This window comes from Sabethes cyaneus, chromosome 3 (assembly GCF_943734655.1).
Source record: "Sabethes cyaneus chromosome 3, idSabCyanKW18_F2, whole genome shotgun sequence".
In the NCBI taxonomy this organism is placed as follows: domain Eukaryota; kingdom Metazoa; phylum Arthropoda; class Insecta; order Diptera; family Culicidae; genus Sabethes; species Sabethes cyaneus.
The window spans coordinates 150,431,691-150,447,016 of record NC_071355.1 but is presented as its reverse complement, the minus strand read 5'-3'; the positions used below and the strand labels follow the sequence as shown (position 1 = coordinate 150,447,016).

General features: G+C 40.0%; 1 protein-coding gene across 1 annotated transcript; it reads left to right on the top strand.

Moving 5' to 3' along the window:
• The first annotated feature begins 607 nt into the window (after nt 1-607).
• Nucleotides 608-14,979, top strand: LOC128743139 (protein sister of odd and bowel). Its single transcript, XM_053839663.1, has 2 exons — nt 608-1,569; nt 14,589-14,979. Exons 1-2 carry the CDS (start codon nt 608-610, stop codon nt 14,977-14,979), a joined length of 1,353 nt encoding a protein of 450 aa, XP_053695638.1.
• The last annotated feature ends 347 nt before the right edge of the window (nt 14,980-15,326 follow it).

The following is a 15,326-nucleotide window of genomic DNA, read 5'->3' as shown; positions in this document are numbered from 1 at the left end:
TGAATTTCTTTTTCCGTTTCCGTCCCGGCAGCATCCAATTGGAATCCTGAGCAGTTGAGGAATTTTGATCTTAGTAGCTTCCTTCTAGTTGTCGGTGTGCGTCAGTGTCTGTAGGCTTGCTGAGATTGTGTGGGTGTCCGAAGGAAGTACCAAAAACCTACATGCATGTAGTACTGCAGTTCAAGTGTGACAAAACACAGTTTGATTAGGGTTTTATTTGCCTACTCCTTATCAGCTGGCGATAAGATTGTCCGGAGAATTCAGAGGAAAAAAACGTTTGTTCTTGCCGCTTCGTGTCGTACATGTGTGAGAAGGAGCATGCGCGTGGTTAACGTAAACAATTAGCCTTTACATGCCGGTGCAAATAGACCTTAAAGTTTGAAATCCTGACGCTTTGCTGCACGCGTTCACGAAGCCTGACCCGAAGATTGACGAACCTGCAAGTGAGTGTGAAGAAGATTGCATTATTCAACAACGCTTGGTGCTACGATGAGATCATAACTTCGCATGAGAGCGACAAGGTGATTAATATCAATCAATTTGTGGTTTGTTTAATCGTTGCTTGATAAATACACGAGCCGCGCATTCAAGTTGTGGCTGGTGATAGATGTTATTGGAGAGTGACGGCGGTCGAGCGATCGTAATGGAGCAAACGAATGATTCAGCTGCCGCCACTGCGTCGGCCGCGGCCAACAATGTACCACGGAGCTCGCAACCGGGAGATTTTGCAACGGCTGCCGCGGTCGTGCTTTCACTGCAAAGCACCATGGTAACCAGTCTGCAGCAGGCCGCTCTTATGCCAGCCAATTCTCCAGCTGCAGCTGCATTCAACCTTCAGGCACTGGAATCATATCTCACTCTGCAAAGAATAACCGGAAAATCGGATGTGCTGCGCCTATCCAATCGAACACCGTTGCCCTCGATGCCGCTAACTTCTTCATCTTCTACCATTACCTCCGCCGCTGCAACCAACACGGTAACAGCGGACGATATGCTGATGGACACGCAACCAGCAACGGTGCAGCAGCTGCTCCAGAACAATGACCTTTCCGATGAACTTCCGGTTCTCGATCAAGACGATGATCTCAACTTCGATGATCCTATGCACGACTCAACCTCCGACGGTAACTCTCTCGATACCGGTTATCCTAGCCTTGTGCTGAATGCAGCCTTCCACCAACAAATGAGTGCCGATAAGTTCAAAACTCTGGCGGCGACCACATCTCCTTCGAGTTCTGCCGCCGCTGTTGCAGCCGCAGCTGCCGCCGCTAGTCTAGTTGCGAACACTGCCGCCGCCGCTGCAGCAGCCGTTTCGAAAAAATCTACACCCTCATCAACGGCTACAGCTACAGGCGTTCAACAACAGCAACCAAGCTCGGGAATAGCCATTGCCGCCGCCACCGCCGGTCAGAGGCCGAAAAAACAGTTCATTTGCCAGTTTTGTAAAAGACAGTTCACCAAGTCCTACAATTTGCTCATTCACGAGCGAACCCACACCGACGAGCGGCCATATTCGTGTGATATCTGTGGAAAGGCATTCCGCCGGCAGGATCATCTTCGGGATCATAGGTAAGATTGAAGCCCACTTTAATTTAACCCACTACAAACTGAACAGCAGTGGACTAAAGCATGCTGGCTCGAAATTGGAGAGTTTCGATATTTCTGGTCACGGTCTGCCCAATAGGTCACCATGCTGTGTTCCACTTTAGTTCCAAGACCTATCCATTTTTTTCCTGACCGGAATGTTTTCTTTTTACTCTCTCTCTCTTTCTCTTTTCACGGTGTCTCTTTCTTCGATCCTCGTCCACTTGGTTCGTTCGTACCTTCCGACTCACCTTACATCCGCAGGTCTGCGTGAAGAAAGCAAACCCCGAGTGCACACCTTTTATTTACGCACTTTATCACTTGTGACTTTTACGATCGCTATTATTAATACGCTACACCGCCGCCGTTGTCGTCGTCGTCGTCGTTGTCGTCGTCGTGGCATAAGATCCCAAACCCGATTCCGAACCCGCGGGGAATTCGAGTTTTGAAATAGTTTTTTTATAACGCTTTTAGTGAGATGACCGATTTCAAGTATTAACCGACGACAAGCGAAAAACAAAACGACGAGGAAGCCACGAAAGAAAACAAAAAAAAAACTAGAATCTCGAGCTAACCCAGTACAGTTTAAGTCCAAATTGTAATGTGATTTATTTTTGTTAATTTGCTCTCTCGTACTAATAAAGATTTTATTTTCTTGTAAAACCCCAAACCACTTCTTCAAATGTCATCCTGGAAGAAACTCATATTTGCCCTCTTTCAATCTGTCACGTCAAACGCGAGGTTGCGGTTGCGGTCGATTGCGGCGACGGGACGCGAACTCATGAACTTATCGCATAACGCGCGGAAATTTATGACACCTGGGACACTTTGCATTTCGCGGTTCGTAGTTTGGCCAGCTCTCGGACAGCCGCTTCTCGGAACCGGTGTTGTAGGTGTGACTAAAACCGTGTATTTGAGAGCTGAAAGCTAAAACAAAAGAAACGCTGGTCCGACCGATGGATACGGCTTGGATTATGTTAATTTTCGATGATAGACACCGGTTCTTTGGCTGCCCGATTCCGTGGAGCGTGGAATTTATGTTCCTCTTGATAACCGAATCGGACGCACCTTCGCCGGGAACCGAGTCCGAGTCCCTGCGGGTACAAATAAATTGGAAGATTGCTGTTTTTTTCAGTCGCTTCGTTTTTGCCTGCCACCTGCACCACAACCGGTCAAATTTCTTCGCACAATTTTCTTCTCTCGCTCTAATGATTTCATCGTGATTAATCGTTCGGCTTTGGGTTCGGCGCGAGGCGATTAATAAAAGCGGAATTTCGGATCGACTATTTGTTGAGCACGCGTGCGCAAGCTTTGGCTACGGTTTGATCGATAAGAATTACGCATTTTTCGCGCCTCCGTCGGTTCCTAATGTTGTCAATATACACACCGTAAATGCGAATTTCTTTGTCAATATTTTTTTTTTCAATGTGTGTTGTTTTACGATCAGTGAATGTGTGCGTGTGTGTTCCAACTTTACCGTTTGCGAACCACTCTAAGTTAAGGTAGGTAGACAATTGTGATTTTAATTCGCTTTTGCTAATCTACTTGGCTTAACTTTTGATTTTTCTCATAGAGATATTGTTTCCTTTTTATATTAGTCGCTATTTTGAAGATCGTTTATTAACTACGAAAAACGAAGAAATCACACACGCACGCTAACTGAATTAAACACATCATTCATCATTTCAATTAATTTTCGGCCAGTTTTTTCAAGCATGACAAAATTCTCGAGATTGATTGGTAGCATTTTGGTGTTTGTTTGCATACCTTATTGTATTAAAAAAACTGCAAAATTGTTTGGAAGGCGTTATTTGTTGGACAGAAATTTCGCGCTGGGATAGTATTTAGTTTGAATTGAATCTCAATATTATTTTTGGCAATAGCTTGATAGAAAAAAGTTTGAATAATATTCGCAAATATTGGTAATTGTCAATACTCTCATCAAAAGAATATTTTAAGGTTGGATAATTAATCCATTAAAAATCCTAAAATCATGGGATTTAACGAAAGAACATTAAAAACGTAACCTCTTGAAAGCACATGACATATTTATATGTGTTAAAACTACCTTGAAATATCAAACAATTAACATCATTATTATTTTAAGCCATTGAACAATTTGCAAACATTTGGTTCCTAGGTCTTTGGTATAAATTACCAACGTTAATTGTATAATCATTTAAACAACTTTTAACATATTTAAATGAACCAGAGTATTATTAATGTCGGCTGTCTCGGCCAACTCATCACATCATCTGTCTTATATTTAACGGAGTTGTTTTATCATTGTTATTAGGACCTGCCATGAACTTCTATCTATCAAGAATTAGCCAAATTAATCAGAAGAAAGTTTTAAAATTGCAGTATGATCAGCATCATCAACCATTTGTCTCGGGAGGTTTCTATAAAGTACCAATACTCACATGTAACCATGCGACTCCATTATTACACATTTGTTGGAGGCCCCTTGTACTTTGAATAATAGAGGAACAACAATTTAAGGAGACTTTACCGTACAAAATTCTTGAATGCATCAATTTTGAATACAGTCCATAGTTTCCGCTTATTTTGATACAAATAACGTTCCAACTACGAAAAATGGATGAAAAAAATCCCGCGTTCAAGTATGTATTCAAGTGGCCTGCGGATTAAGCTGCGGATTAAGATTGTTTCCTTTTCCTTACCTTCACTTTCTTTTCTGTATACCATCCCAGACTAATTTGTTTTGTTTTATTAAGATTTAATTGTTAATTTTCTTGCTTTCATTCCAGTTTTTTCTGTTTCCTTTGCAATAATTTTGCTTTGTTATGTATTTCTATTTTGTCTAATTATTGCCTCTGTATTACTTAAATGCTTCTATCAGCAGAGAGCTTGGGTGGCTCTTGCCGAATCAATAATTCCTCTCCATGCTACTCGTCGCCAAATCGTTGAGCGTCTCGACACACGCAAGTCGGCTTCAACCTGGTCGGGCAATCTAGCATATTGGATCCCTCTATTTCTGATGCCGCTGGGGTTCTTGAAGAGAACGAGTTTCATTGCATGGTCGTCCGGCATCCTTGAGAAGTGACGGGCCCACCGTACTCTCCAACTTTCGCCAGGTGTACGATAAGAATCTCTCCAAGTAGTGCCTGCAACTCGTAGTTCATACACCTACGCTACTCTTCGCTATCCGTTTGTACTCCGCAAAAAATAATCCGCAACACCTTTCCTTCAATACAGCAAATGCACGTATGTCTTCCGTAAGCAAAGCTGCTATCTCAAGTCCGTAGAGGACAGCCGGTCTGATTAGCGTTTTAGCGTACATCGTTAGCTTTGTGCGGCGGCACATGCTTCTTGATCGAAGCGTCTTGCGGAAGGAAAAGTAGAGTCGACTTCTAGCTTGAATGCGCCGTTGAATCTCCTTACTCGTATTATTGTCGGCGAACGAATTCTCTAGGATAGCTTTGATCAGCCGCTTTACTTTGTCCGGAAAACCGTACTCGTGCATTGCCAGCCATAGCTCTAAGCGCTCGACTGTACCATATGCTGCCCTGAAATCCACGAAAATATGATGCATGGGCATGTTATACTCCCGACATTTCTGGAGGAGTTGTCGGAGAGTAAAAACTTGATCCGTAGTAGTACAGGCCCCCATAAAACCCGCCTGACACCGCCCTAAGAATTCTCTTGCTATTGAGGATATTCGACGTGATAAAATCTGGGGAAGTACATGGTGGGCGGCGTTGACCTGCCTAATGCCGCGGTAATTACAGCAATCTAGCCGATCGCCCTTACTGTAGATGGAACAAACCACACCTTCGAATCCACTCTGCCGGTAGATTCTTCTCCTCCGAAATCCTAGAAATTATTCCGTGAAATACCGTTGCTAGTGGTTCTTGGTCATTTTTGTAGAGTTCTGATGTCCCTGTGGTATTTCAATTTCCTATAATTTTTAACGTATTTATCAGCTCTTTGAAAGTAGGCTACCACTTTCGTCCAGTGGACCAGAAAGAAAATTCAAATGGAAATGCTTTGCATTATCCAAGAGCAGGGATGGAAGATCAGTGATTTTGATCAAATCTGTGACCTATCGCCACACGCACAGATCACGATCCGTACAGATCATGACAAACAGTGAATCTTTAGGGTTGATCATAAGATTTTGTTTTCTAAACAGTGTCAGCAGTCGATCACAGTGTTACATCTTACCTAGCTGCGAGAAAAAACACATGTCACACATGTTGTTTGTATTGTGATTCATACAATGCACACAACCAATCGTCTGTATCTGTTATCTGTATTTCTCAATGCAATCATGCAATGAACATGATCTGACATATGGTTTGTCATAATCTGTACGGATCGCGACAAAGTGTTTGTCGCTTACAAGTAGTAATGTCAATAAATCTGAATCTGATCGCTTCTATGATCTTGATCGCTAGAAGCGATTTTTTCCATCCCTGTCCAAGAGAGAAATTTTGCATAACAAACGATCGTTCTTCAGATATAATTAATTATTAGGATGGTGCATAACCGCGCAGTTAGCTTCGAGGACCAACAAGTCAGTCGTCGTATGCTAGAATCTCGGCTAGGTAGTGTCGCTAGATCGAGTCAGTTGGATTGTTCCACTAGCTCAGTAATCGTCCTGTACTCTACTTAGCCGACTGCCGATAAAGAAGGATACAGTCTTAGAAAGATGTTTAAGCCCAAGGCTTTGCTTTGATGGTCCTTATTTTCTCAGTAATCCAGGTTTCATTTCCCTTAGAAAAATACAGAACATTTTATTACAAATATCTTTGCTGAAGACTGCTATTTTCTATCTTTCATACTTTCTATATTAATCATATTTATTTATTTAACATTTAGTTGCACAGTTTATTAGCTTATTCTAATTTTAGAGTGTGTCAGAAAAATTTGTTTTTCAATGTAAGTTATTCATCTTGCGTTTTCATGAAAATTGTCTTCAGACAAAATTTAAGCACTCTGGAGACGGAGCCACATACTGCAATCGACACCCCTGTACACCATAGATGCCAGAATCACAGTTTTTTTCACACGCATAAATTTGGGACCCACCAATTATGTCAGTTCCTGTGAGTTCTGATTCTACCAATGTGTCCGATAATTAAAGTACTTCATAAACTATGTATATTACAAAAAGAAATACACTAGAAAAATTAAATATTGCGGAGGAAATGATAGGGTCCCAAATTTATGCGTGTGAAAAAATCTGTGAAAATGGCATCTATGACTGTACACGCTTGTAGTTAAGCAGTTTATGGTCGTCTGCTGGCAATGTCGTGCGCTTGAAAAGAGAAAGTTACATGTCATATAGGGTAAGTTACCCTATTGCGGACCTATCAACTTATAAATTGATGTCTTTTGCTTAAAGTAAAAACTAGTTTGGGTACAAGTTCGGCATTTATTAGCTTGTTCTTATAGCTGAGAATCTATGACATGAAACAGAAAGTTCTAACCATAACACACATTTTAGTTTTTTTAGTTGATAAAATTTTAGCTGCATTTTATTATTAATGTCTTTAAGGCCGAAGCAGCGCAAGCATCAAACAGGGTTGGTGCGATTGAGAAAGATACACTCAACATAATTTTCACGTCGAAATTATAGGAAAAGTTATGTGAATATTTTCCATCCAGCTTTTCCTGCACTATTTATGTCAACTTCAGGTAGTTCGCACGAATACTAATGCGTTAACGTGAAAATCAGGTGGCTGTTATTATTGATTCCAATAACAATCCGCTGAAAATCGCGTAACTCCCTGTAGAGAAATCTACGTGATTTTTCACGTGGAAAGGGCGTGTAGATTATTTTGAGTGTAGCATTCTGAAAATCATAAATATTTCTTAAATAACGCTACAACATAGTTTTTCGAATACATCATTGTGTTCAAAATCCGTACCTGTTGTGATATGTCTCTACTGTAGAGAATTCCAAGCTATCTAATAAGCGCTGGCTTGGCATTAGTGATCGCTCATTAAAGGGTGTCTCACATCAAATTGCACCACAGAAGAAACGCTGTAGAAAATTACCTAATTGACCGAACCTTTACAAACTTTTAGACAACAAAATATAATCCGTTAGTAAGCTTTTGGCATATTTGTTTCATTTAACTTCAATACCATAAGCGTATGCTCGTATCTTATGGTTAACTCCACTCAAAAAGTTCTGTACAACCTGGCTGCAGCTTCATCTGTACGGACAACCACTTTTTCTTCATGTCTTCCTTAGGTTTGACCTCCTTGAGATATTTTCGTAATGTCTGCTTGATAATAGCCTAGTATTTTTCGATGGACCTTAGTTCCGGTGCTTTGGGGGGGTTCATGTTCTTGGGTACGAAAGTGACCCCGTTGGCTTCGTACCACTCCCGGACATCTTTTGAACAATGGCACGAAGCTAGATACGGCCAGAAGATCATAGAGCCCTCGTGTTGTATCAACAGAGGAAGCAGACGCTTTTGTAGACACTCCTTGGCGTAAATCTGCTCGTTTACAGTTGGCAAATCTCATCATTTGTGATGAGAGAGTTGAAGACTTTCCGTGTGCTTGCGCAAAATAAATTCGGAACGTTACTTTTCGGGTGACGCCATTTTTTCCAATTTTCGAAAAACCTACCGCGATAAAATAGAGTGTAAACAATACACTCTAAACTACTTCTATTCAAATTTTTAAAAGAAAATGCCCAGTGGGTAATTTCTACAGCGTTTCTTCCGTGGTGCAATTTGATGTGGGACACCCTTTAAATGGTTAACATTGCAAAAAATGTCGCTAGTAGTGACCCCTCTCCATGCATAATACACTACACTCGAAAAAATCGGCACGTCAAGTTTACGTGAAAACATAGGTAATTCTAATCCATCACTCTTTTCATGTAACGTTCACGTGAATTATTGGTAACTTGCACTCATACGAACCGGTTTACGTGCGATCACGGTAAAATTTATCAACTTTCCCATTAACTAGTATCTGAAGTTCATGTAAGTTGCTGTACAGAAGTTTACATGATTTTTCACGAGGATGCGACGTGTCGATTTTTTAGAGTGCAGAATTCTTGTAATGGACTGTCGTTATTCTATAGTAAACCACAAGTGGCTATGAAAGGAATACGGACCTTACGATTTGTTTAAAAAAATATGCAACATATAGAGATTTGTAACATAAATTGATATTTTTAGGTTTAATCGAAAGCTGCTAATATTGTAAGTGCCATCGGTTGGGTGTTTAGCATTACCAGTTTAAAATAATTCATAGAAGAAAACAACTCAAACACTAAAGGGTCCACTAATGGTTAGTTTCCCCTATAACTTATAATGATGACACCGACATAAACAACACACAAAACGAAAAACTATAGTAAATACACTGAGAAAAATCTATGTGTAAAATGTCGCTTAGATTAATGTATGAATATTTGTATTTTGTGTACCCTTCCCTTAGAGACCGTTTGAAAATGACGAAATATTTTCGAAACGTTAAGGACAAATCTATATAAGAGGCTTATGTCTGTACCGAAAACCAGGTCTCTGACAGGACGTTATAAGAGGCTTATAGGTAACTAAAAACTGGTCCCTGGCAGGACGTCATGCTTTCGTAGTAATGGGTTGTATTCTCAGTCACCTCATTGTTGGACTCGACTGCTGGACTGCTCGATTGCTTAACTGGTCGACTGAACTGGTCGATTAGACTGCTCGATTTGATTGCCCGACTGAACTGCTTAACTGAACTGCTTGACTGAACTGTTCGATTCGACTGCTCGACTCAACTGCTTGATTGAACAGATCGACTTGACTGCTTGACTGAACAGCTCGATTCAACTGCTCGAGTGGACTACTCGACTTAACTACTCGATTCGACTGCTTGACACATTTGCTTGACTTACTACTTGACCCGGCTGCTCGACTTAACTGCACGATTGAACTGCTCTGCAGGACAGCCGATTTGACTGCTCGACTGGACAGCTTGATTCAACTACTGGATTGGACTGCTTGACTCAACTGCTCAACCCGATTGCTCGATTCAACTGATAGCTTGATACAACAGCTCGACTAGACTGTTCGTCTTAGCTACTCAACCCGACTGCTCGACTCAACTGCTTGACTTAACTGTTTGAATCGACAGCTCGATTCAACTGCTCGATTTAACTGCTCAACTTGACTACTCGACTGAACTGCTCGACTCAACTGTTCGACTGGAATACTCGACTCAACTGCTCGAATGAACTACTCGACTTAACTGTTCGACATAACCGTTTGACCCGACTGCTTGACTAAGCCATTAGATTCGACTACTCGACTCAAGTGCTCGATTAAACTGCACGACTGGACTGCTCGATTTAAGTGCTCGACCTGACTGCTCGACTTGACTGCTCGACCCGACCATTCGATTCCACTGCTCGACTCAACTGCTCGACTCAAGTCGACCGGACTGCTTGACTGAACACCTTGATTTAACTGCTCGACTAGACTGCTTGATTTGATTGCTCGACATGACTGTTTGTCTCGACTGCTCGACTATTAGAGGAATACTTTAGAAGCACAGACTAATGCCTGGAGAAGCCATATTTTAGATATATTAACCAACAAAATTGTATAATTTTGGTATGTATTTAAAGTCAACGTTGTAGTGCACCATGTTATCATATAGTTCAATTAGAAACTAGTAAATTGAGCATTCTAATTGTCTTTAAATACTATCCCCTGACATAATCACTCCAATACTGTAACAACACGTTACAGTCAATAGCAATTTATATGTTATGTTGTGAAGTTTTTTGATCTTACACTGCATTCTTTACCCATATAATTGTTATTCAGTAAATGATATGCCTATTATTCATTTGTATACGTACTTGTCCGTATTTGGTCTATTATTCCTACAAGGCACAGCGGGGATTTTTTTTTACAAAAAAGTCCTTTATCTTAAAATCAACAAATGCTGCTGGGTTACATTTACGCTTTTGATGTCAAAAGAAAGATATTTTAGATTCCAATGGCTCACTGCATGCACCTTTTTCTAGAGGTTTTTGATTCTAGAGGTTTTGAAGGGTTTACTGTACTTTTCCAGGAGGATACACTCAAAAAAATCGGCACGTCAAGTTTACGTGAAAACATATGTAATTCTCATCCATCACACTTTTCATATAACATTCACGTGAATTATTGGACTTACCAATAACTCATACTAACCAGTTTACGTGCGATCCCGGTAAATTTTATCAGCTTTCCCATTAACTAGTACATGAAGTTCATGTAAGTTGCTGTACAGAAGTTTACATGATTTTTCACGTGGATGCGGCGTGTAGATTTTTTAGAGTGTAGAGATGTATTGATTAATTACTCTGGAATCCGATGGGGAAAAACAATCTCTTTTTGTCAAAAGAAAGCTTGCATCACGTGGCAGGGTGCCTGATTGCGGCAAAATCAGTCATTTTACTCTAATTTTCTTAGTTGACATTGCTAAATTTGGGTGGTATAACCTTTGTTCGGCTCAAATATTTGTACAAGAAATAAACAGGTGCTGTGAACATACACCTATTCGAATGCATATAAAAATAACTTCCTTTTGGCGAAAAAAGACTAGATTTATCCCAGCGGAATCTAGATTTATTCACTTTTATAGTGATAAACCTAGAGTAAAATGTCGTTTATTAGAGCAAAACATCAAGAACCAATCATGTGCCGTAAACAAATACCATCCCAAGTAACAATTTCAAGTTTTATTACGTTCGAAAAGTGGTTTTCATTACCAATTTCATAAAACCGCTAATAAAACTATCAGCTCCTTCAGAACTTTCTGATGACCGCTATGAAACTGCCTTCTGACTAAGTGGCCCAGCCTTCAGAAGGTTTTCATAACCGCTATAAGAATCAGGTCATAAGCTCAAGTAGTCGTATCACGCTCTGCTGAAAGCAGCAATAAAACCGGTTAAGCTTTCGCTGCTTGACAGCCATCGCCATAATTTAATAAAGATTTTCGCTTTTCGCCTCTGGTGAAAGCTAAATAAGTTCGCCAGCATTATCAACTTGAAAATACATGCGTGAGCAGCAAAGCTATAGTTTCGCTGTCAGATTATTCTTATCGATTTGGTTTAGGTATAGCGACCATAATAAAATACCCATAGAATATTTCATAAACTTTAAGCAATTTCGTTGGTTTGCAGCATGTGCGCATTTAATTTGATTGTGCATTTGATTTGATATGATAGGTGGATAAAGTCAACGCGCCACTAAAATTTTACAATTTTCGAAAACTGGTTGTTTTAACAAAATAAATATATTCAGTTCATCAATCTCAATTTCTAGCAAAATCATTTTAGGTGCTTCCTGTGGCTAGAAAACCGATTGATAATAACTTTTTTTCTGCAAAACTCTTTGCTTTGATGAATTTTTGTTTGCGAGCTAAAACAAAATACTAGAATATGGCAACTGCGGTATTCTTCATAACAGCAGCAAAAAAAACTGTTTGGTCAGGGTGCTACCGATTTAATAGCTCTATAAAACTAACAGATTTATTGCGGTTTGATAAGCAACCAATTTTGATTGATGCGCCATTTTGTATTGCTACGCCACACTTACGGTAATGTATAAGAGACGTGGTGCTGTTGGTTTTAACGTGGTAATATAAGCAACCACAATAAATTTGCTTTATTAACAGTTTTAATATGGTTTTCTAGTTAGCTATAAGTGTGTTTGGACTCGGATCCTTTCGGTATTGCGCAACACCACAATAAAACCAGGGGTAATGATTAATACCGCAACAAAACCTTTATGAAATTCAAGTAAAACCAAGTGGCTAGTTACAAGTTACTTGGGGCATGTCATCGTATTCCTCAAGGAAAATAGCTCATTTACGATAAAAAAGATCTATGTTGTCCCAGCAGAATCCGGAGATATGGAATTTTACATCTCTTCATATAGATAAAAAAGAGTAAAATGCCCTTCTTTTGGCTAAAATGACTAAAAATAGCTGAGTGCTGTAAACAAGCTCCACATCATTGAAATCTTTATAAAAATTTCCTTCTTTTAACATCAAGAGATTCAATTAAGATTTGAGATATTGAGGTAATGCAATTTTTTCAAAAAAATCTCAACTGTGCAATGTTTGCTTCTAGTTTACCCACCTCGTCCTTCACTATCTCCAATTATAGCGTCTCTGACGAGACTTTGATAATGCCCTTTTGACTACCGCGCCTTAGCCATGCAGAATTCGAAAAAGTGGTGTATAGGACAATTGTAGAGTTAATTATTATCTAATATTGTAGATAAGCCTGATTTGTTTTTCTTAATTAGATAGGTTTAAATGGACGTCATCAGTTAAGTCGCATATTGATCATCGATTTTATAATAAAATTTCAAATTAATATAAACTGCAACAATTAAAAAGCATATTTGAAGACAAATGAATTTCAAATTTAAAATATCTTTAATAAAAATAAATAAATAAATTAAAACCGTATCCCTTTCTGGACGGCACGTTTGTTTTTGAAATGTTGCAAAATTTTTTTACTGCGAAATAACTGCTATTCCTAGAACGTATTTAACTATTATAATACGAAGTGTATCTGTTCAGCTAACGTTGCCCAACTTTTACACATTGTAGGTTGCATGAATGATTCTAGGTAGAATTTGTAGCAAAAGCTTTCACATACACAATTGTGTATAAGTCTGTAGATTGTTCTATTCTAATATGTCACGATCTCTAGAAAAAAGCAAAATTTCACAAAAAACGTTATACTGTAACAATGTTCTACGATTACAGATCTCAATAACAGAACACCATTAATTAAAAATTGCATTTTACTCAAATCAAACATAAAATAAAGAACAAACCAGATTCATTCGATAAATTTATTTAATTTAGCACGAATTTCTCATGATTGGGATAACAAATCAATAGAAGACTATTACCTTTTTTCCCGTTCATGAGACACACTTAGCCCGTCCGGGTGTTGACGTACCCGCTAGTTGCACCCCGATTCTCCCACCAGCACAAAACCCCATCTCCGCCGCCGGAAAATCGGCTGCTGATCTCCTGCGCCGCGCGGGTCGGTCGTCTTCCGTGTCGATTCCCGCAAAAGGCACGCGAGAACAAGCATGTCGGTTTTGGTTTTCAGCGTCGTGTATACGAATATAATAAAAATCGAAAACATGTTTCCGTTCCGCATTTTTTGTTGTTGTGAATCGCGTCAACACAGCTTCGAGCTTTGGAAGCGAAAATGAAAGAATGAAACTTCTAAAGGAGATCTCCGCGGGTTTCGGCGGGTGTACGTGTGCTTGCATCCATGTCGTCGCCGCCGCCGCCGCCGCCGTCGCCGAGTTCTCGGCCTGCCGGTGCGATGTCTGGTCAAATTGGTTTGGAATCTTCTGACGTTTGAGCTGTCATCGCGGCTCGTTCTGAGCGATACCTGAGACGTGTACCACCCGACCGGAGTTAATCGAAAGCGTTGAAAAGCAGCGACCATCCGGTTGGTTCGGCTAAGTTCCGCGTGTACAAATTTTGGTGGGCATCGTTTGCATTTTTTTGTATTTCGGACTCTCTTTTGCCCCAATGCCTCTCCTGTGCTTTGTTCGGAATCACGACGAATCGGCGAGTGGACACAAAATCGTTGACGATGAGATGACTAGACAATTGATGAAATCAATATAAAAATATTATGTTTTTATTCATCCGACATCTGTTAATGCTTAATCTTTGATAAAGATGAAATATAAGAACGGAATGAAGAAAGAACACCAGAAATAACGTCGGGCAGATCTTTGACGCTGTTTGGTCTGTGGGTAGAAGCGTGTGAGGGAAAGGGATACATCAACTGATTTCTTCGTTTTTCCTTTCCGCGAGATGCATGCATTGTCTCAACCGCTTAACTGAGCTTATCTCATGCTTTTATGATTTCTACCTGGGTCTTGATTTTTCATGAAATTCATCGTGTTTTATGTTTCCCTCAGCCTCCAACATTTAATATCTTTATTTTTCTTTATTTGTGTTTTTTTCTTTCCGAAAATTGATCGCAGATACATCCACTCCAAGGAGAAACCCTTCAAATGTTTGGAATGCGGAAAGGGATTTTGCCAATCGCGGACGTTAGCGGTGCACAAGATCCTACACATGGAGGAATCACCACACAAATGTCCGGTGTGCAGTCGGAGTTTCAACCAACGTTCGAACCTGAAAACACACCTGCTCACGCATACGGATATTAAGCCGTACCACTGTGTGGCCTGCGGTAAAGTATTCCGGCGGAACTGTGACCTCAGGAGGCACAGCCTAACACATAACTTAGGGGCAAGCGAAGCCGTCGGTGTCGACGGCCAGTTGGATCTGACCGGCACTTCCTCGTCCTTGGGTTCCACCGGTGCCGAAACGAATACTATCGATCTAATGGCATTAGCTGGAGCTGATTAGCACCGTTAGTAAACCCCTTATGAAATGCCAGACCATGATTAGTGAGAATGCCTTGGACTTACAGTGTTAGGTTCGTCGCTTAATTTTCCGGCAGTTATGCAAATCTTTTAATTAAAAAAAAAATCACGAATTCGACAATCACTATTATAGAAACTATTATTCTAAACTATTGAACATGTGATGATAAAGTATTGACTATACAAAACTGATATAACAATCGCTTTCGACAGGATCGCTATGTATTTGGAATAATTCCTGATATACCTATAATACGATGTTAAATATGTATTTTCATGATAGTAGGTATTGTAGCCATAGATTCAACCAGTTCTTTATTTTATGAGAAA